The sequence below is a fragment of the Syzygium oleosum genome, unplaced genomic scaffold, assembly GCF_021117445.2.
Source record: "Syzygium oleosum isolate NSW1041296 unplaced genomic scaffold, Sole_v2.1 Sole_v2.12, whole genome shotgun sequence".
Taxonomy (NCBI): Eukaryota; Viridiplantae; Streptophyta; class Magnoliopsida; order Myrtales; family Myrtaceae; genus Syzygium; species Syzygium oleosum.
The window spans coordinates 6,116,575-6,138,990 of NW_026607496.1; the positions used below are offsets into that span (position 1 = coordinate 6,116,575).

Below are 22,416 nucleotides of genomic sequence, written 5' to 3' on the forward strand. Positions count from 1 at the left end.
ATGCGAGGAAAGAAAGCAGTTCTATTACCAAGATAACATCCAATCTTGGCAAGGACGGCAGACGTGAACCTTCCTTCTTAAAAATATGCAAGTAAATCTACTTGTGATTGATCTTCCTTATTAGAACCCATAAAACCATTAAGTTCCAATAAAAAGATGAACTTGACTAGTTTAGGTTATGTAAATTCAATGCTTTTCGAGTAACACCTCACTGATCCATCGAAAGAAGCGCATTCACAAATTCAATTAGGGAAACAGAGTATATGCAATATGCAAACTTCTCCTCAAAATTCATGTTCTCATATTTCAATATAGAACACCATCTAAAAATGTTTGTCCCATTAAATTCAACATTTAACAATAAGTCAAAAAAACAAAAAACAATCCACATTTCACTATCAAATATAACAAGTCATTCATCTACATTATCCACTTCTTCTAAAAAACATCGCACTCCATCTCCGGCACATCAAGTAAAAAATTCGCAACTTCAAGCACTCCAACATCTTCAAACGTGTCAAATGCATCTTTACCAATATCTCACATCTTGATCTCTCCTTGTGCATATTGTGGGCTTTTTCTTGATAGAAGACGTAGGTTGCTATAAATGAAACCAAATCTTCTGCACGTTTTGGAGTCATTTTATTTCTCCTCATTAAGTGCACAAAGGAGTAAGCACTCCAATTCCTCTCGGCACATGATGAAGAAGAAGGTTGTGCAAGAAGCTTTAAGGCTATGCTTTGAAGCATAGGTGCACTTTCACCATGAATAATCCGCCAAGCCTTAAAGATCCATAGAATACCGACTTTGAATGGAATCAAATTCTCTAAACTCCCTATTTGTGCACGCAAAATCTACATACTCTAAATTCATCTTGGTGCGCTCCTCCAAGTTAGGAAAGTATTTCCTAAAACATTTTTTTCTTTCCTGGATGATGTTGTTATCCTTATATGGAGAAACTCGAGAAGGATCTCCATTGAGCCATTGGTCACTATAGTACCTTATTTAATAAAATAAAAATAGAAAACCATAATAAGTAAAAAGAGTATTATATTATCATGTCAAAGAAAGAACAACTAATAAAGTAATAATCTCATACAATTTTAGAACTTACCTAGGATTCAAGACATGTGCTAAGCAATGAAGTGGAGTGTTGTTTCTAGTCCAACGATCCACAAGAATTGTATGAACCGCCTCATAAAATGTAGACTTCTCATCTAGCCTTTTCACTCATGCTCATATATAGCTCTCTTCACTTTTTCAATCATTGAATCCCACATGTTATAAACTAAGTGAAGACAGGGCTTGTCGGTGTCACAAATTCTAAGCATGTCATAAATAGGAGTCGTGAAGGAAAGTATATAATCAATTGAATCCCACAAAAAATCATCCAACATCTTCTCCTTGACAAACTTAGCCCTTCCTTGATTATCATCTCGATAGATATTCCATTTGTCACAAATAATTATGCTTTGAAGACCACTTTTTATTAACTTAAACCTCCTAAGCATCACAATCATCGAAGCAAAACGTGTATCCGCTACGGAAAGCAACTTCAACTTAACAAACTCATTGTATATTGCTAGCCTCATGGAATGGTTCATGGTGAAATGTTTGATTCGCATAACTTCTGAAACAATCTCGGAAATCCAACTACATTCCAAATAAACTTCATGATTAGTTTCCATATTCTTTGGGTCACAAATGTTCTTCAATGCAAGATTAAGAATGTGCACCACATAAGGCGTCCAAAATAATGGATGGAAATTCTTGCTCAACGAGTTATCCTGTGCCCTTATAATTTGAAACATTATCCGTAATCACTTGGACCACTTTCTCATGCCTAATTTCATTGATCACTTCTTTGAATAAGTTAAAAATGAAATGCATATCCTTTGTTTCTCCCGAACAATCAACTGACTTTATAAACATAGGTTCTCCATCTGACACCACCATAAAATTAATAAGTGATTTCCTATGTGAGTCACTCCATCCATCACTTACAATACTTACACCTTTCTCCCTCCACATGTTTATAATAGGTGCACACAACCTATTAATATTTGCCTTCTCTTTTTGCAACAAAGTGGTCCTTAACAAATTGTATTTCGGTAGTACATATCCCGCAATATTATGATTAGTGGCATAAGTAAAAGTGGATTGAAAGTAAGGGTTCCTTGATAGGTTAAACGGCAAGCCCGCCAAATAAAACATCCTAGCAATCTCATAATCTAAATATTCTCGTTGATTCATGTTGAATGCCTTCTCAAGTAATCCTCCACTCCCACTTCCAATATTCCTTTTTTTTGGAGTCTAAATCCATCCCACTACTAGGTTCACTACCACCACAACTAATTGAAACACTAGAAAGGGGCAAAGGTACATTTTTAGTTGTAAGACTCGCTAATCTAGTATTGACCTATTCCTCTAATCTTTCCATCTCCAAAAGATCATTTTTTTCTACTTTTCCGCATTTTCCAATTCCTTTTCCTTTGATCATCGACAAATGGGCCCTCACTCTTGTATATGAACTCCTAAAATCTTTTTGGTAAAGATTGCATTTCCAAGACAAATTTCCCCCTGCATCGCTATGAGCAGCTAGCTTAGTGATATACCTCCATATTGATTTATTCGAATCTTCATTGGTAGATGTAGGCGCTTATGTACAAGAAGTGCTACTACCCATGCTTGAAGTCATTCTACAGAAAATACCATCACAATACCAACACCCACATATTAGATTCACCCAAATCAATAAGCAGTAAGTAGGGGCAGGAACATGTAACATCCATTTGGTAGACTGAGATAAGTTACTCACAGCAATAGCACAAGAACTCACACTCTGATAACCCATCACCAAGCATTATTTGGTACCTTTAAGGAAAAAGTAAACTGACATCATAATACCACATACAACAAGATACACCTCAACCCATAAAAAATATATCATTAACTGCAGATTCAATATGTGCCGATGTTGCATTGCACCAATTAAATTGTCATTAATATGAATGTGGTTACGAATGGCAGGCACATTTTCATATCACCAAATTGACTCGAAAATCAACTGTCTCATTTCCACACCTCCAAAACTCTATTCCAGATCAAGCAACCTCGTTCCCAACCAAACTTGAAGTTCTTACTTATCCAAACATTGATTCACTTAAAAGAAAAAAAGAAGTGCGGGACCCCCTCTCCTCTCTTGTTGTAACATACTAATGCCTATCATTGGCATAACGATCATCCAAACTCACTGAATTTTATCTCAAACAACCCACCCACACGCCCCACGACTTCTTCCTTCTTTCCCCCCAACCTACACACATGCCCCCCCCCCCCCCCCCCTCGGCAACCCACCCACACCGGCCGGCCCCCTTCCCCATGACTTCTTCCTTCTTCCCACTCACCACGACTTCCTCCTTCATCGAGCTACCATTACACCATCAAATTTGACACCAAGACAAACGATAGAAAAGTCAAAGCCCGTGACCGGGGCACTTGGCAGAAACAAAGAGAGGGCACTCGGTAGAAACAAAGAGAGGTGTATCTGCTTGCTACATGGCTGTAGCGGCGACCGGCAACTGGCGCGGAGAGAGCCTTGAGGTGGACCGGTGGTCGACGGAAAGAAGAAAGAAGAGAATTTGAGATGGGAGGTCATCGGTCGAGCAAAGAAGACAGAGAAAGCAAAGAGGCAGCGTGTTTTAGCCCTTTTTCTTCCACATTTATTTTTCTCTTTTTTATAAATTTATATTTTGACCCCTATTTTTTTGAAAATTTATAAAATTGACCCCGTACGTGTCAGAATCGCGTATTGGGATTCCGGACTCACGTGTCGGAGGCGTGTCCGGTGCGTTGACCGCGTGTCGGTGCTACATAGAGAAGAACCTTTCCAACAACACATGACTCCATTCCCGGTTCCACATGCCTCCCCCCTTAAAAAAAAGGAAGAACCTTTCAAACAACACATGACCCCATTCTTGGTTTCCCCCCCTCCCCCCAAAGGAAAAACCTTTCCAACAACACATGACCCTGTTTCTGGTTTTCCCGATTGTATGGTTTGCACCCACATCGATGCTTTGTCTTGTACCTCCTTCAAGAGTGTTGATAGGACCAATTACACAGCATTGTTAAGTGTCTCCTTTCTCTCTCTCTTTGTTATTCTTCTCCCTTTAATGGTTGATGTTCCCCAATTTATCATTCCGATGTTTATTTCTTATCAAGTTCCAGAGCCAAAACACTAGAGTTATCAACAGATATATTCAGAGACTAAGTTACACTCCCCCAACGATCACTCTTAATCATCTCCAAATCACTAACTATGGCCATCCGTCACCATCAACTCAATCCTCCACAATGGTAACAGTAAGAAAATGGACAGAACATAGATTGAAGAAACAAACCAACATGAACATGGAATCAACACATAGACCATTGACTCGAATTACATGCCATTGACCGCTATCCATCACCACCATGACAAGCATACGGGAATAGAACAAAAATATTTTCATCACTCTTGATTAATGAGTAAAATTCTACAACTTAAGCGACTAACGAACTCTAACGATAACAGGTTCATTTCTTATCAATCTCATCTTATCAATCTCACGAACCAAATTTTTTCAAATTATCAACATCGGGCACCACATCTCGCAATCTGACGAGCCCCCACACAATGGAAGAATGAGACTCACCTTGTTTCCAACGGAGAATCGGCATGCTTAGCACGTCAACAGCAAAGACATGCCACAAATTGGAGTCAACGAGTTGCAAAAGAAAGAGAGAGGCAGAGCTAGGGTTGCTGCAGAAAGAGAGAGGCGAACAATGAGAGAGATGGAGCTTGATTGCTTTGGGCTGGGTTTCTACGGGCACGGGCAAAAGTGGGAGACTAAGAGAGGATTGACGATGGCGACAAGGGGTTCCTACGGCAAGAGATGGCCACTGTGCTAGCGTGCCATGCGAGTGATGAAGAAAGGAGTATGAGAAATAGAGAAGAGGCTGAGGTTAGAAACAGAGGTGTCGCGACCTAACCTCCCGCGGTGCACCACCTAGGGTTTGGCTAATGGATTATTAAGTCTAAGCCTAACTCGGGCCCTCCCAAGCCTTATCAATTCGCGACTTAGGGTTTAAGTTTTTAACATGCAAATCATTTCAATTAGGAGTTGCAACTAATCTATTTTTTGGTGGGTTGATTAGAAACCCAAGTAAAATATCAGGAGAATTACTTTACTCCTACGAACAAGAGATTATGGATTCGGGGACTTGGTTACACTAGATTACTCTAATGCCCTTTCGGTACCTTTTCTCTTTTATTTCAAAAAAAATATTTGCGGGCAACTTGGATTGATTTTAAACCTATCTACTAACATGCGAGGTGATCATGTGGATGCGCAATCAATAATATAACACTCATTAATGCAAAGCAATAAATAAATTGTAAGATAAGGACTTACCTCAAAGCAGCAAAAGCATCTGCAATGTTAGTTACAAAATCACATTGACAATCATAATATGATTTCTAATTAACACACAATTTCACTCAAATCTTTTTTAGAGTTTTCTCTTATTTAGTGAAAATTAAACTATATGCAATGCATGCTACTAGTCTAACATGACATGCGACATACGATTTACCTAAATGTCCTAATTCTAACAACAATTAAATGCACTATCTCTCATATGGCATGCAAATGAACCTAGACGTGAGATTTCTAATGACAAGAATTAATTAATATGCGACTACTCTAATATGACATGCACGTGGTATTTTTTATATTTTTTAGTTTAAATTCGGAATGAATAATTAACCTAATTTAAACATGTAATAATAATATCAAAGAAAAGAATCTAATCTATTCTAAGAAAATAATCAAAATTTATTGTAAACATGCAATATATTATCTACTCAAATTTTACCTAATCTTTTTGTATTTTTTTTTATGGAAAGACAATCAATTCAATTCAAACAAAATACGGAAAGAAATAAAGTGAACACGACACCCAATCACAAGAAATATTATCCATATCCATTTAAATTTAGAAACAATAGATTGACAAATCATATCTCGGGCATGAGGATCGAATTGGTCAATCTTCCGCACAATCGCGAATCATATCTTGGGCGGGAGATCGGATTGACGATTTTTCGTGCGATCGCGAGTCATATTTTGGGCATGAAATCGGACTGTCAGTCATAGCACGTTACGAAATTAGGAAATAATTCCTAATTTAAGGGTACTTGGGAGTTTTCATGGATATGGTAATATTACTCAAATATTTAAACAAGATTGCAATTTCACAAATTAGGCAACAAAATATATGAAAATTGAGTAATGAAAATTCTTACCTAATCCGCGATACTGCTCGAATAGCGTTTCCAAATTCGGACGGACGACGGATCTGGATTGCGGATCGTGGGACTCGACGGATGGTGGCTTGCGGCGTGACTCGGCTGGGGAAGGCTTGGCAGTACTCACGATGGGCTCGCGATATGCCGACGACAAGAATGCTCACAGATCGCAGTGATGAGGAACTTCAATTCATGGCTAGCGATTCAAGGATCGATGCTCGGTACGTCGCAAGGACAGCGACTTGGGGGAACCTGTGAAAAAAGAATTTTGGTGAAGCAATTAGCAACACAAGACAGCGCGGCTGATCGCTCGAAGTGGGATTCACGGGCAGCAAAGTCGTAGCGAGTTCGGAGCGGAGACACGTGGTGATATCGTGGCTCGAGCAAGGAAACAATAGGTTGCCGCCTCAACTCGTGATGCACGGACGTCACTGGAAAGTCCAATGCTCGCTGAATAAAGCCCAGGTACCTTTCTTTGGCATTTCTTCCCTTTGCTGAACGCCCAAGCTTTTTGTCTCTTGTGAACTTGCAACAATCTCTCTCTCACCTCGAGTGTGTTGAAGCAGCTTTTCGGCAAGAGAGCTCCCTCGCGAACGTGCTCTCCTTTTTCTATCGGTGGTGGCCGTGTATGAAATTGTGTGGCCTCCTCAATTGTGAACCCTAACGCATCTATTTATAAGAGTTAATTAGGGTTATCTTGCAAGAGCCAAGATATATTATTTTCTAATTTTGATACTCAACTTAGGTAATTTTCTGATTATTTTCTCTAGTTGAATATTCACAAAATAATATGAATTATTTTCCAAGTATATTATTTAATAATTTGATAATTCAATTATTCCAGCTTGCTTTATAATGCAAATTTCGGCCATATATGTATTCAATGGGCTTGGACAAACATTTAATCTTTTGGGCTAAGTCCAATCAATTAAGCTCAAAACCATTCACTTAAGTCCGTACCCCGCCGGTCCAATGCAAATGCAATTATATGAGCGTAATTACTGATGCAAATGCTCCTAATCTACATGCAATTTAACTAATATTTTTTGTCTAAGGGCCGAGATCAATCCTTAATTTTTATGCAATGAACGATTAACTGGGTCGCCAAAATTTAGGTGTTAACAAGAGGAATTATACTCGTTCCGAAATTGGTCAACCGAACCTGTTTTCAAGGCTGTCCGATCCGGTTCTCGAGTAGAACTGGTTCGATTGCACAGGGCTACAACTTATCATATCCAGACTTAAATCCAAACTACCAAATGTAACCGTGCTTTAGACCTGGTTTTGTATTTAAAAATAGAGAAATTTGCAGGGCTAAAAGAAAACCAATTGAGAAGTCAGAGCTAGCAGCCTTGATGGATGGCCGCCGGGTGCATATCTAAGGCGATGGCGGTAAGATCTGACCTTGTTGGCGACAATGGGATGCCGAACATATTTGCACAAGAAAATGAAGGTGAGGATAAAGCTAGAATTTATATAATTTAGTTAGGGAAAATTCAAATTTAAAAAAATCATTAACCTTGAAAGCTGCATTTTGAAAATTTCAAATGCCAATGCTTGGTAGGACTTCCATTGAGTTAAGCACCCAAATGCTAACTTTGACTCAAAGGCTTTTGCATTTTTACTTTCAAATACTGCAACATTTTGCCAAAGGCCTTTGACAAAGTTGTGCCAGACGCAACCATAAGCTTTTTGCTTAGATGGTAGGCTTTTGAGCAAGAAGAGTTGCAACTTGAAGCTGGAGACTCACAATATCTCAGTGTGCGCTAGGGGTGAGCATGGTTCGGTTGGGCGGTTCTCAACATGGAATCCGGAACCGCCCACTAAGGACCGATTTTGAGAAATTGAAACTGGGACCAGATTAGTGGTCCAGTTTTCGGGTGGATCCATGGAACCAGTCCCACCAAGTTTCACGCTAATGGAGGTGACTGAGAGTGAGAGAGGGAGGCGATGAACGGCTAGAGGCGTGGTTGTGAGTTGATGGGAGTTGAGAGTCGAGCTTCAAATTAAGGATTTTATGGTTTTTATTTTTCTAAAAAAAATTTCTTCTTTTTTTGGTTGAAATTTTTCTTAAAAATTATTTATATTACCGGTCCATTCCGGGTAGGCGGTTCCATGCCTAGAACCGGGAACTGGACCAATACTTACCGGTTCTAATTCAGTTCTAATAAATTAGAACAGAGAATCGGACTGGTCCTCACGGGAACTGCCAATTTCGGGCCGGCCTAGTCTGGTTCCGGGCGGTTCCTGATTCCTTTGCACACCCCTAGTGTGCGCTAAAGATTGTGATGTGGCGAGCTGAAGACAATAACAAGTGACCATCATATGGGTTCGACTGAAGGAAGATTGCAGTGATGATCAACTCTGTGACAAAGATACACACTAAATTGGACATGACCATAGTTGGCGATGTTAGCCACCATCACTTACGAATTGACTTGGAAGAACACGAAATGCATATTATGAGGGTAAAAAGGTTGTATAGCTCAAATACTCATGCAGTACAATTATCCGTAAAATCATTTTGAGTTGTGATCGATTAAATAGTCGTACTTGGTCATTAATCACGAATAAAAATTGGTGAAGGGGGTTCATATCAATTCAACGTGAAATCTCAAGGAAAATTGTCCAAAAAGTCCTAAACCTATTACATTTTTGCCAATTAAGTCTTAAACCTTTCAATTTTATCAATTCGGTTCTTAAACTTTTGTGTTTGTGCCAATTCATTCCATCCAGCCAATTTTACCCAGCCGACGCTGACGTGGACGCTGTCCGGCCAACGTTGACGTAGCAAATTTTTTTAATATTTTCGAATATTTTATTAATTTTTTTCCTTTTTTTTTTGTCCTTCTTTCCTTTGGGTGAGGACCGACGAGGTTGACCTCGCTAGCGTCTAGCGAAGCTTGGCCCTGTCGACCACTGGCGAGGGCGAGCCTCGCCATCGCCTGCCATTGGTGAGGGCAAGCCTCGCCGTCGCCGGCCACTGGTGGGGGCAAGCTTTGCTAGAGGCTGGTGAGATCGACTTCGCCGGTCCTTACCTCTGGTCGGGGGGGAGGGAGGGGAGAATGGCAGAAGAAAAAAAAGGAAAAAAAATCGGAAAAAATTAATATTAAAAATTTGCGACATCAACATTGGTTGGATGGTTGGCTGGCGCTCACGTCAGCGTTTGCCAGCCGAAATTGACCGAATGGACTGAACTGATACAAATACAAAAGTTTTAGGATTGAATTGGCAAAATTGAAATGTGTAATAACTAATTGGCAAAAATACAATAGGTTTAGAAATTTTTGGACAATTTTTCATGAAATGTCACTATTTGAAATTGTGTTATGTGCTATTTTCAAGGAAGAAAATATATTTTTGCTTGGTCGGACCAACCAAAAAATGCCCCAAGAAATCTCACTTTTGAAATAACATTCTTCATCACCTCACTTACTCTTTGTCCAAACACAAACCCTAGACTTTGAACTCAGTTTCGGCATCTCTCGGGGGGAATATTCACTATAGATCCATGGAGGTTCGGTGGAAAACTCTCGCTAAAAACGAGAAAAGTAACAAATTAGCCAAAGTCCAAAAATTAGGCAGAAAAGAATTTTCTCAAACGACTTACAGGTGGAAAATCCAAAGTCTAAAAATTAGTCAGAAAAGAATTTTCTCACACGATTTACAGGTCCAAATGCCAAACTTTCCTTATTTTAACTAAAGGGTTAACACTATAAAAAACTCTAAATTAGTACATCTATAATAAATTTAACCAAAATTAATTTTGATCGCAAAAAATCCCGATTTAATACATTTGTGACAATTTTTGGATTAATACAAAAAAAAGTCACAAACTTATGCACCTATGACAAATAGAGAATATAATCCAAACTGATACATCCATCAACTGTCACGTGTCATTTAACTTAGCAATTTGATAGTAAAATTTAACAGAAACTAACGGAGGGTAAAATTATCACAAGTATACCAGTTTGAGGTAAATTAATTTAAGATAAATTTATCACAAGAGTACGGGATTTTTCATGGTAATAACCCTTAACTAAACTCGCACCATAAAATACCAACAACAATAATAAAAAAAATTAAATCAAAATTAAAATTAAAATTAAAATTAAAACCCTTCTTCTTCAACGTCAAATTAGCCTCCGCTTTCAATTTAGGGTTTTGGGCGACCCTTAAAGGAAATACGCAAGAAAGGAGGAACCCTCTTCCGAATGCACCGCATGACCCGTTCCTGGTTTTCCCGATTCTATGGTTCTTGAAGGCGCTCCTCCCCACCTCGATGCTCTGTCCTGTCCTGTACCCTTCTTCGAAGCTGCGCGGAGAGGACCCTGATACGGCGTGACCCAGGTCGGTGGTGGTCGAGCGCCATGAACGCGGTCGGGGTCGTCGTGGAAGGAGGCCAGAGGGCTCTCAGTTCGGCCCACGGCGGCGTTCTTGATAGTGGGTCGAGGAGCTTCCTGCAGCAGCAGCATCAGCATCAGCAGCAGCAGCAGCAGCAGCAGCAGCCGCAGCCGCAGCCGCAGCCGCCGCAGCTCAAGAAGCAGAGCCTGAACCCGCAGTCCCAGACTGGGACCGTGCAGCAGCTCCTGGCCGGTGGCGTCGCCGGCGCTTTCAGCAAGACTTGCACGGCGCCCCTTGGTCGCCTCACTATCTTGTTTCAGGTTCAACCCACCGTCTCTCTTTTGACATCGTTTTCTTGCCCTTTTTTCTGTTTGTAGTGTCGGTTGTATGTTTGACACGAGATGGAAAAATTGTTGACGATGAAATGGGCTGGCTGGGACAGGACGCATTACGTGGAGCATAGTGTAGGTACAATTAGCAAGATAGATGTCAGCATAAAGAAGTTGGAAATACTTGAAATTTCTTCTTGGTCCAGCCTATTCGTTTGCTGGGTTTCCACAAAAGCTATTGTGGAGAGATTGACCTCGTGGCATGGAGGCAATATGATAGTTAGAACCTAAAATCTGTCTAGGCTTCTGGTTCTGCTTATTTTCAGTTTGGAAACTTCCTCTGGGCTATTGACATTATATCGATGGTTTTGCAATTCTTAGAATTATCCAATAATAGGCAGCATAGAATTGGAGTAGTGGAGATGATTTTCTTCCCTTATTTTGCTATTTTAACAATGGAGCTGGATAGTCTCTGAACCCCTGATATTGATGCACAAGACTTTTTTTTTTTTTTCCGGGATACCTTTCTTTGAGGTAGATTATATAGAAATCACGGCAGGAAGTAGGTTTTTTTGTGGTTTAGGGGGGGTGTTATCTTTTCCCCTTGTGTATGCGAGGGCGGAGATATTGTGGGTCATGGCAATTTATATTTCGATCAAATGGCAGCTTTTCTATACTCTATATTGAATCTTGTATGTTATTTGATCTGCCAAGGTGCAAGGTATGCACGCAGATGTTGCAGCCCTGAGCAAGGCTAGCATATGGCATGAGGCATCACGCATCGTCAATGAAGAAGGGTTTAGGGCCTTCTGGAAGGGAAATCTGGTTACAATTGCTCACCGCCTTCCTTACTCTTCGGTCAACTTTTACGCTTATGAACGGTACAAAAGTGTCAGTAACAAATACTCTGGCCAATTCCAAGATGTTTTTCAGAACAGAGTGTTATGGTGGAGAGTCCCTAATTGTGTTTTTTAGTTCTGCAGATGTTACAGTCAATTCTTGGGGAAAATAGCAAAGGAAGTGCCAGTGCAGGTCTTTGTGTACACTTCGTAGGTGGTGGAATGGCTGGAATAACAGCTGCAAGCGCGACATATCCTCTGGATCTTGTTAGGACACGCCTTGCTGCGCAGGTAAGTCCGAACATGTAAAAGATTACACTGTTTTGAAATCCATCTCGCATGCTTGCTCTCCCATGTTAGGGTAGCATTTTTCTTTCCTCCTCCTCCTGTTTACTCATTTACTTATTTATTCGGGTTGGGGAAGTCAAAACAAGAGGTATCAATGGATCATATAGATAGACCATAGGTTAGATACATGTTCTTTTAGATTTGTTTTGTGATGTTTGGCTTTTTTACTTCATTTAATTCATCTTCGCACTTTTTGGATTTTGCAGAGAAATACAGTGTACTACAGAGGTATTTGGCACGCATTTCATACCATTTGTAGAGAGGAAGGCTTCTTGGGGTTATATAAAGGACTTGGAGCCACGTTGTTGGTACAGTTGTGGTTCAAGTGTCTGTATCTTCAACTTCATGAAGTCGCATACTACTTACCTGTTTTCTCTGCGTCTTCTGTTTTGCAGGGTGTTGGACCAAGCATAGCAATAAGTTTCTCTGTGTATGAGAGCTTGAGATCTTTTTGGCAATCTCAAAGGTAAAAAATTTTCCTGGTTATTTGTTTCTGTCTGATGCTTCATTGGGTTTGTGAGTGTATATCTTTCTTTATCTTAACATTAGGCCAAATGACGCTACTGTGATGGTCAGTCTGGCTTGTGGCAGTCTTTCAGGGATTGCATCATCAACTGGTCAGTAATTTGGAAGTTCCATTTAAATCTTGCTTCCTAGATAAGATCTTCCCATTTTGCAAGCGTTTTGCTAATTGCTGAATTCTTTCACATGATTTGAGTCATTGAAAGCCTAGACAGAGTTATCTCGAGTATATTTTCTGGATCTTAATGTCCGTGAAATCCTCTTACTTTTCCCTTGTAGCTACATTTCCTCTGGATCTTGTGAGACGAAGGATGCAATTGGAAGGGGCCGGTGGTCGAGCCCGTATTTACAATTGCGGTTTGTTTGGGACGTTCAGGCACATAGTCAGGACAGAAGGCTTCCGTGGCTTGTATAGAGGGATACTTCCTGAATACTACAAGGTTGTCCCTAGTGTGGGCATTGTCTTCATGACCTACGAGACACTGAAGATGCTTCTATCTCAAAGTTCTACTCGGGATTAGCCGTGTACTGCTTTCTTGTGCTGTCAATGACTCCATCAAGACCGTTATGAGAAAAATAGTAAGAAAATTCAGTTGATTTTAACGTAGCAAGTAGATAGATAGGATGAAGAGAATCTACAATATTTGTGATGAAGTTCCATGACGGTAAATTTTGCTGTTACCGTCGTGATTTTGGGGTCAAATTTTTCTGTGCATAATTAGCCCGCCTTTCGGATGTTGTACCGAGTTGAGGTTAATTAGGTCTTTATCTTTAAAGGAGATTCAAAGTACCATGAAGCTACAGATTTGGTCTTTGCTCTTGTAAACCTGCTTGGCAGGTTATGCATTTATTGATGAGACAGTTCTGTGAAATTCTAATATCATATAAGTGCCTTATCATGAGGCTAGTTTACTCTACCTATGTTTCGTCATTGATCTGACTTGGCTTTGTTTGCTATCATCTTACATGGATATGTAAATTGATCGAACTACTATTCTGCATCTAGTAGATGAATTGTGTGATTCCTCGAATCCTTTATAATCTCCATCTATTCTCTCGTGTGCGGCTCATAGCAGATTGGAGCTGGAGTACTTTATCTTGTTCAGACTGTTGCAATTGTGTCTTAAGCCGAAATCCATCTCTCACAATTCATGGGTGTTGTGGCACAGTGATGGATCATAAGTTGCAGCTCTCGCGCTTGCTCGGGGTGGATGCCTATGCCTCATAGTGGATGAGGTGGGCTGAGCTGCCGATCGAAAACTGGGAAAATCATTTCCAGCTTTCAAATCCCAGCTTTGTTAATTATAATCCTTGATGATTGTTCATGTGGTTCGAACCGGCTCTTGCCCAAGTCTAGCATCGGGGTTGGACCCAACGAAATAGTTCTGGATGGATGATCATGAAGACCGCATCCTTCGCAACTCCATGTACAACTGTACATATTTTTGCCTAGAATTTTGCAGTTTTGGCAAAGTACCTAAATTTAGAAAAGTTGGTAACTTTATACGGGGGATCAAGTGGGGTATTGGACACGATTGTCTTTGGCACATCCTGATATTTTTTCCAAGTTTGCTTCGAATCGCCTCTGCTTTCGGCGCGGTTCACGTCACTCTAGTGCGTGGATCGTCTGCCGACTCTTTTTGGTGGATGTAATGATCAAAAGAGAGAGATGTATACTGAAAATGCTCCAATCAAAATCACATAGACCCTTAAATATCTGTGATAGCTTGGCATATTGCAAATAAAATAAATGAAGAATCTTAGATTTGGGTTACGATGTAGAATAGGGTTAGTTGTCAAGGGACCCATACATGATTGGCTTTGCGTTTATTTTTGCTCCTCTTATTCCTATTCTAAAGAGAATCGAATGCCACAATCTGCATCATAGCTTTCACTTCTTTCTCTGCTTCTGCAACTTGCCAAGCTGCTGATATCTAACTTGTGTCATGTCACCGTTTTTTCTATGCTTAGATAGGTCATTCTTTCTTAACGACGTTTTCAATGATGTGAATGGCGATAATGTTTGGCCTCCTCCTGACATAACCTGTCTAGCTAACCAGTATCATGAGAGTGTATTCAATGCATGGCATGAAGCGAAGTAAGTTCAGCTCAGATAATTGAACATAACCCCCGAAATTACTTAAGTATAGGAAGCTGGGTTCGGCACGTTGTACTGGTCCTGTGAACCAGTGATGTATCTTGAGCTCCTCACCAACCCCAATTTATGAGAAAGATCTTTGGCATTGGTTTGGAAATGCCAGACACGTCATACAGGATCTGGTACATCATGACCTGGCATGAGCACGCCCCCAGGAAAGAGCAGCATCAGATAATATTTGTGTCGACAGTTATGGAAATGTAGTAGGGACATGCTAAAACGGGTCATTGAATGAGCGAATCGACCCGTGCTCACTCGGTTCACGGCATATATCCTCCAAGAGCACAAGCTTTGTGGTGGCTATATAACTAGTTAGGAATAAGAATATGATTACTGCGTTTAAAAGCAGATGGAGACAACAAAAGCCAGATTATATTTGAGGAAGTGACGAGACCCCCCTCTTTTACACTATCATTTTCGAAAGTGAAAGAGCAGCCACAAGACATCATATCAATAAGAGCGGAAGTATCTATAAAAGCTTTTTCAGATTCTTCCCAGTGAATTATACTGATCTAGCTTCAAGCACACTAATTGTATCAACAACACTAGTTCACGATTCTAATTTTCTTGTTTGTGTTCTCCAAAAGATCAGTTATAATCATTTTAGTGAGAGGATCTTTAGTGTTTTCTTTATTAGTTAAGTCATTCCTCTATCAACAGCGGTCAAATCGGAAATTTCATTATATGAGGAAAGAAAGTTCTTATCATTGGCTGAAGAAGAACAAGAATCAAACCATGCATCATCATTCGGAGCTAAGAGCACCTTATCATGGCTTTGTGCTAAGATTCACAGGCCTTCTAACCTCTCATTCATATGTCTGAGTTAATTAATATATATTTGGGGTGAATTCCCAAAAAAACCCAAAACTTTAAGTCAAGTCCAAAATCTACTCCGAACTTTTTTTTGTCTCGGAAAAAACCCCAAACTTTAGGTCCAGTCCAAAATCTATCCCAAACTTTTTTTTGTCTCAGAAAAAATCTCAAAGTTTAAGTTTAGTCCCAAATCTACCCCAAATTTTGTTTTGTGTAAAAAAAAAATCACCAAAATTCAATTTATTTTCAAAAATATATTCCCGTGATCCAGTCCCAACTTGACGCGACACTTCCACGTCGATAACAAATCCACGTCGATAAAGTAATGGGACGATAGGTACAGACCGATGCCGCATTTCCACTTGGATAACAAATCTAACCCAATAAAAATTGTTGAAATTCTCTAAAATAAAACCGTTCTAGGATATGAAAATTAGGGACGATAACAAATCCACCTCAAAAGAGGTAGAGCTTCACTCTACCAAAACAGTAGACATTTTCAGACAAATGTTGTATTGTCTACTATGTGAAGACTTCCCACCTCCATCTTCTCGAGCTATTAGCACCATTTGTAATACTGGGGGATACCCCTAAGCTGCTGTGTTTCATTCGCTTTATAATACTGACATTTTACACCCAAAAAAAAAAACAAACAAATCCACCCCAATTTTTTTTTAATTTAAAAAAATCCCTATTTTTAGGTTAAGTCCAAATTTGCCCTAAACTTTTCTTTATCTAAAAAAAAGCCCCATTAATTTGTTGACGTGGATTTGTTATCGACATGGAAGTGTCACGTCAAGTTGAGACTGGATCACAGGAATATATTTTTGAAAATGAATTTTGGTGATTTTTTTTACACAACAAAACTTGGGGCAGATTTGGGACTAGACTTGAAGTTTCTGAGACAAAGAAAAGTTCGGGATAGATTTGGGAATGAACCTAAAGTTTGAGATTTTTTCTGAGACAAAAAAAGGTTCGGGGTAGATTTGAGACTTGATCTAAAGTTGGGGTTTTTTTTTAGGGAATCAGGCCATATTTCAAATCATGTAAGTTTTAAATCCAGTATAAATTCACAAGCTTCGGGCTCATCATCCTCAAAGTCCTTCCTCGTAGAAGCGGTTCCTTAGTAATATTTTTCTTTCTGCTCCTCCATCTGCTAACGATGCGATATCGTGTTATGATCTATGAGCTGATATGATTTCTATTGGGTGAGGAACAGGTAATCTGCATCCTGAGGTTTGGATCATCTCCCAAAGTGTATCTAATCCTCGGGAAGCAGATTACGTATTCCTTATCAGTAATGAAGAGCTGGAGAGGTTTTTCTGTTCTTCTCTTCTGCAAGGATTAGGGCAATTCTGTGCGTCCTCGTGCTCCGACAAAAGTGGCTGCACTTTCTGGTGACTTCCTCTGCGTAAGAAATCTATGTCGAGCAAGACAGTTATAATCATAGTACCCTTATTCTTCTCATTTTTGTTGTATTGACAATATCGGCATGGATTCCCATCTTCGTGCTCGGACAAAACTGGCTGCACTTTCTGGTGACTCCCTCTGTGTAAGAAATCTATCTCGAGCAAGACAGTTCTAGCCATAGTACAGAAACCGTCTACCCTTATTCTTTCTAGTTTTTTTGTATTAAAATTATCGGCATGGATTTGCACGTCGCTCGCAAGAATCTTTAACGCAACAGAGAACCTCATGTCTTGGTATTACTCATCTCCTTTTTTCAATTTTCAGTGATGAAGGTGGAGCTGCTTGAACTTGCGAGCTGTTCTTCTTTGATGCGTGCCTCCTATGAGGGGGTAAATTCATGGTTTTTGTTCACCAGTCATTCTTAGCTTAGCTTTATCAAGTGTCGTCATATGGTTATCCAGATCTCTTGGAATTGTTTATTAGATAATACGTCATGACTTCGTCCACTTATGCAATAAGAAATAGCCAAATAGGGAAGCAACAATGACAGATAATTCAGCACCACCAACCAACTTAAAGAGACTCGTTTTGTGGATAACACTGAGCTTTCTAATTGAAAGCATATCTTTTTCTCCTGCAAGCTTGAATATGCCAAGAATAAAATTACACCCACTCGTCTTGCTTGGAAGATGCCAGACAGATTTGGCCAATATTATAGTTAAGATTATGTTTGGTTGCACCATTAGTGGGGTAAAGAAGGAATATTAACCCGAGCAATATATAGAAAGTTCAAGAACTGCTTTTGCTACTTTGCAGGACTCCAACTGCCTCTTCCTTGCTTTCGGTGAAGTCCTTGCCGTCCTTGAAGATGAGAAACTCCATCGTGTCGATGTGGAAGAATATGAAACACCCGCATAAGTGAGTGATGCACGACCCGAAGTCCTTCCCGACCACGCAGTGCCATGACGGCCCGTATGCTTCATCAAATTTCTGTTGTCATTTATGATGAGTTAGCACTCTCTCCTCGGAACTAGCTTCGGTTTCAAGTCAGCAAGGCAGTGTTCATCATGTAAGATTGCAAATAAAACATGAATATCAATTCCTAACAAAGATTTCCCAGTTATTTAGGAACTTTTTGTCCGGCCGGATAGGTGCTGCAGCAAAACTGGGGCAAATTAGAATGACTAGAATTCTGAATAAAAGAATTTTTCACCTGCAATTCTTTGCAAAAAGCAGAAGCAGAGTATTTAGCAAGCGGTTGAATCAGTAATAAGGGTTACCCCTCAAACGGTGCAAAGATAGAACAAAGCCAGTCTCATTAATGCGACCGCGCAGTGCAATTATCCTATTAAGGTCCTTTAGCAGAATTATGACATGCTACCATAGAAACCACTTTATATGATTGTTCTACTTAATGATGGCTATTATATCTAACTAACATCAGGGATTTTGCCGTAAATCTTCACTTGTCTCGCACTACTTTGTTGCAAAGACTATCTAGTTTCAAGAAGAAAACTCAAACTCATAGGCCAAAAGAAAATAATTTTCCAGCAATTGCTCTTGAAAACAGGAGAGTAAGCGTATTTCCACGGATAAGGGGGCAACATGCTGATACCAAAAAATTAATTCGGTTAAACAGAGAATTTTGCTAGGGACATAGGTGAGTCTATGACCTGCTTGATATGATGAGCAATGGCCTGACAATCGGAGGATTCATGTAGGTCGAGAGCTTGGTAAGCTAAGTCCATTACATGGCTTCGCATTGCTTCTGTCATGTCTGTCTCACGCACTACAGCTCGTCCCTCCAGCATCTCACTGAAACCTCGCATCAATAGAAAAACCTTCAAGGAGGGTAAATTGGTATTGCCAACAGTTATACAGGAAGATATATAGATGAAGTCGAAGCAACGAGTGGTGGCTGGATTCACTGCACGTTTCAGAATCCTCCAGCTCAATTCCACGAAAGGGAATATGATTTGTATGTATAGACAGTTGTACTGAAAAATATCTTGCTTCGAGCCTGTTTTTTTTTTTTTTTTGGTAACCCGGGAACCCCCCGCACGGCCGACAGCCGAGGAGGTAGCCTGTTTCTCATGTAAGAACGCAACTTTTTTGTCGTTAATCGGGGTGAAGTTCTTGGACTACATTCGCGCATGGAACACAACCACGACTTGAATTACAATAGGCTCTAGGATGGTCCAAGTAAAAGACAGAGTTCGGAATGTTTATGGACAACAAATGCAGGCATGAAGATATTTAATGTGGTTGGCGACTTCTTATTTGTCTGCTTCATCATCTGCTGGTCCCGTGTTTGCAAGTGGTCCATGTTTGGCAAAACAGTTTGAGCCCTTCTTTTTAACTTCCATTTTTTGCTCTTTTTTATTTTTGTTTTTCCTTTTCTCAGCTTAAGGAATCTACATAAAGAATCAACTTCCCTGCCCAATGTTGGGTAGGAAGTACCTCCAAGCAGGATGGAATCGCTGAGCTCGGTTTTGGGACTTAAATACCAAAATGCTGAAAAGTATTCGGAATTTGCTTCCACTTAGCCTTAATTTTGAGGGCTAGTGATGCTGCTGCTACAAGAGCCACTCAAGTGATGCTTAAAGGGGATGACCAGTAGTTCAAGTTGATATTTTTAGCCTTCCACAAGCTAACCCGGATTGAAATTTCGCCGATAATACATGAATAACGAGAATAATTGAGTCTTATAATGTTCGAAGCATTTGCAGAATTAGAGATCATGCTGGGTACCATTGTTAGAATTTACCAGTTTGTTTCAGCCAACATTCTTTAGCTTCTGTAAGGGGCCAACAGAACAGAGTCAAAATGCACGCAAGTTCTCCGATATTCACTAAAGATATGCTAAATCTGCTCATCAAGAACGCAAATTAGGGCAATCCTTTACGACTATAACGGGCATAATGATCTGAATAAAAGGTTATAACTAATTTGAAAGGCTTCTGGGGAAAAAATGAAGAAGATATCTGGTTTATCATTTCACTGTCGAAAATTTACAAGATCGCTGAGAAGAATCTCAGCTTCCATCTAAAACACTACAGAAAGTACCAAAAGACTCAGAAAAACGAACTTTCTCTTTGCACTTGAATAAGCTTTCTTCTTCTAGCCCACCACGTATACCAGTCAACAAACCAAAAGCCGAAGAAAAAAGATAGGCACGTCCACATAAAGTTACATATTCTCACAGTGACCCACCTTCTTGAAGACCCAAAACTTCTTGAGTATCATCAATTCTAAAAGCAAATCAAATCTGTGTTCAATTTCTCTCTCTAGATCAGTGAACTAGGCTAAGCCAACTTGCACGAAGATTCTTGACGTCGCGCTCCATCAAAATCGGGATTTAAAAGATATCGATTCGATTTGCACCTTAGGGAAAACTCCGAAACTTTGTATAATTATCGCGTCCTGAGCAAGAACAGGCTGAGTTCTTGACCCTGGCACTCGTCTGGGTTAATCAGATGGAAGGACTCTGAGTCGGCGCTGCCAACGACGTGCTCATAATTCGCCCGCATGTACATGATCTCCTCGGAGCTCGCCGAGCCGGTCCCAGATGGTATGACTCCGGCACCAACTGTCATCGACTGCATTGTCTTGAGCATTGACCGGTTCTGTTCGCTCGCTTTCCTCTTCGTCGCGAAGCCGAGCTTCCGCCCGTTACAGGAGAGGGTCCACATGGGCACGGACCGCAGAGGGCAAGAACCGAGCCCGGGCTCCGAGTCGGCGGAGCACTCGAGGGCGATCCGGACGAGCTCGCTCGACTGCATCTCCTTGACGAGCTGCTGGGTCGGGATCGAGAGCTCGAGGAGGAGGGAGGGCTTCGTGGAGAGGCGGTCGTGCTGCACGCAGAACCACACGTGCCCGCGGCGCGGGCCAAAGATCGTCCCGATCACCATGGTCTTGGAAGGGCGCGGCGGCGCCACGGCCACGGGGGACGTCGAGCCCGCAGCGTCTCCCCCGGATCCGTCATCTTCGACATCGCCGCTTCCCTTCCGAAGTCGATCAAGGTCCAGATTGTGATCTTGGATTCTGGGTTCGTCGTAAATGTCGTCTCGAAGCGAGGTGCTTATGCGCTTCTTGGTGGCGGGGGCAGGGGCGGGCGCGGCGATTGGCGGGGAGGCCAAGGGAGGGGCGAAGCAAGGGAGGATGAACCGACGGAGGGTGTCGATCTTGGTCATGGCGGGGCGGGTTGTTCTCGACAGAGAATGAATCAAGAACCGGGTCCGATACTCGACACACACAAAAAAAAAAAAAAAGAAGAAGAACAAAATCTATGGATCGGAGGTGGACGATGTCGCCGCGGAAACTGATTCTTGCGGAGGTGAAGATGCGAGTGAATTTATAGAGAAAAGAGGCGGGAAGCAGCTTGGGGTGGGGGACTAGCCGTTGCAGCTGCAGCTGCAGGGAGGGAGGGAGTGGGGAAACGAAGTGGGGTGTCGCCACGTGTAGGGAACCCATTGGGCCGTGACCCAAGTGGGGGTGGGGGGGTGGGTGAACGAGATTGGGGAGCGAGCCCGGTCAAAACCCTGCCTGGGGCTTATGCCGCTTTTGCGTTGTGCAGCTTTTGGGCTGAACGGAGAAGAACCAGGCTGGCTTTTCTGTCTTTGACCCCTGAAAGAAAGTAAGTCTGGGGGCTAAAGATGTCAGTGTCCCGAATCTCTCTCGCAGGCATCATCGTGGGACTGGACAGCAATGGCATCATCATCATCTTCATCTTCGGCTCGAGTATGATGCAAGACCATCACGGTTCAAACAGAATCTCGCCTTAAGATAGATGAATCCCCGAGCTCTCGTGTAGCGAGCAAGATCGCGTCGCCACAAAGCGTTACCGCTTGATTGGGTTGGCGATAAAGCTCGATTCGGCGAGACGAATTTTGATGGAATAGATGAATGGGTCGTGTAGGTGGGGAAAAAGCTTTCGTGGTTTTGACGTTAGTTGCGTCCCGCATTCCTCGTCCTGCCATGTCTACCCACGGAGATCGGATTCGGCTTTGATGGCTCATTGATTGGCCACCTCGGGCGTGCTATGGCACGGACTAGTGTTACCACATTGAAACACGCGTATGAGTAGGGGCATTTCATCTTAGCTTGGTAGCCCGAGAGCTCGGACCGGTCCGGACTGATAGTAAGGGTTGGGAGTTAACGGGGTCGGGAATCCGAGATCATTTCAGTTCTCCCCTCGGTCGGTATGGTTCGGGCTACCCAGCTTGAGATGGTTAAGTCTAATTAGCTCAGTAGTCAGTCCATTCGAAATAATTCCCAAATTATAAAAAAATATGTTTCAAA

At 41.3% G+C, this 22,416-nt stretch overlaps 3 protein-coding genes and 2 long non-coding RNA genes across 9 annotated transcripts; 2 read left to right on the top strand and 3 right to left on the bottom strand.

The window, feature by feature from the left end:
- Positions 1-338: 338 nt before the first annotated feature.
- On the bottom strand, positions 339-3,295 carry LOC130139395 (uncharacterized). The gene is made up of 2 exons (XR_008817608.1): positions 2,616-3,295; positions 339-527 (listed from the first exon to the last, which is right to left on the bottom strand). It is a non-coding gene; the product is annotated as an uncharacterized LOC130139395 (long non-coding RNA).
- A 7,211-nt stretch (positions 3,296-10,506) lies between these two features.
- LOC115672364 (uncharacterized) lies at positions 10,507-13,651 on the top strand. 3 transcript variants are annotated; one of them, XM_056316229.1, is made up of 8 exons: positions 10,507-10,814; positions 10,854-11,016; positions 11,740-11,916; positions 12,009-12,155; positions 12,419-12,520; positions 12,608-12,678; positions 12,762-12,829; positions 13,014-13,651. In XM_056316229.1, the coding sequence occupies exons 1-8, from the start codon at positions 10,723-10,725 to the stop codon at positions 13,253-13,255; spliced, it is 1,062 nt and encodes a 353-aa protein (XP_056172204.1). In that variant the 5' UTR covers positions 10,507-10,722; the 3' UTR covers positions 13,256-13,651. The 3 variants fall into 3 exon arrangements, with proteins under 3 accessions (XP_056172204.1, XP_030450020.1, XP_056172205.1); XM_030594160.2 differs by having other exon boundaries at positions 10,507-11,016; XM_056316230.1 differs by lacking the exon at positions 12,762-12,829 and having other exon boundaries at positions 10,507-11,016.
- A 3,168-nt stretch (positions 13,652-16,819) lies between these two features.
- On the top strand, positions 16,820-18,214 carry LOC130139417 (uncharacterized). Of its 3 annotated transcripts, none has more exons than XR_008817619.1 (3): positions 16,820-17,116; positions 17,440-17,504; positions 17,932-18,214. It is a non-coding gene; the product is annotated as an uncharacterized LOC130139417 (long non-coding RNA). The 3 variants fall into 3 exon arrangements; XR_008817620.1 differs by lacking the exon at positions 16,820-17,116 and adding an exon at positions 17,123-17,257; XR_008817618.1 differs by lacking the exon at positions 16,820-17,116 and having other exon boundaries at positions 17,123-17,504.
- Positions 17,702-18,944, bottom strand: LOC115672168 (uncharacterized). The gene is made up of 2 exons (XM_030593936.2): positions 18,789-18,944; positions 17,702-18,105 (listed from the first exon to the last, which is right to left on the bottom strand). The coding sequence occupies exons 1-2, from the start codon at positions 18,942-18,944 to the stop codon at positions 17,905-17,907; spliced, it is 357 nt and encodes a 118-aa protein (XP_030449796.1). The 3' UTR covers positions 17,702-17,904.
- Positions 18,945-20,087: 1,143 nt separating this feature from the next.
- Positions 20,088-21,538, bottom strand: LOC115672385 (protein MIZU-KUSSEI 1). The gene has a single exon (XM_030594191.2). The coding sequence runs from the start codon at positions 21,306-21,308 to the stop codon at positions 20,529-20,531; it is 780 nt and encodes a 259-aa protein (XP_030450051.1). The 5' UTR covers positions 21,309-21,538; the 3' UTR covers positions 20,088-20,528.
- Between the last annotated feature and the right edge of the window lie 878 nt (positions 21,539-22,416).

Excerpts from the sequence above, each read along its gene's own strand:
- LOC115672364 (XM_030594160.2), top strand. The coding sequence starts at position 10,723 with ATGAACGCGGTCGGGGTCGTCGTGGAAGGAGGCCAGAGGGCTCTCAGT. Across the intron at positions 12,156-12,418 it reads GGACACGCCTTGCTGCGCAG|AGAAATACAGTGTACTACAG; the intron begins GTAAGTCCGAAC and ends TGGATTTTGCAG. Across the intron at positions 12,679-12,761 it reads TCTTTTTGGCAATCTCAAAG|GCCAAATGACGCTACTGTGA; the intron begins GTAAAAAATTTT and ends TCTTAACATTAG.
- LOC115672168 (XM_030593936.2), bottom strand. The coding sequence starts at position 18,944 with ATGCGAGGTTTCAGTGAGATGCTGGAGGGACGAGCTGTAGTGCGTGAG. Across the intron at positions 18,106-18,788 it reads TTGCTCATCATATCAAGCAG|AAATTTGATGAAGCATACGG; the intron begins GTCATAGACTCA and ends AAATGACAACAG.
- LOC115672385 (XM_030594191.2), bottom strand. The coding sequence starts at position 21,308 with ATGACCAAGATCGACACCCTCCGTCGGTTCATCCTCCCTTGCTTCGCC.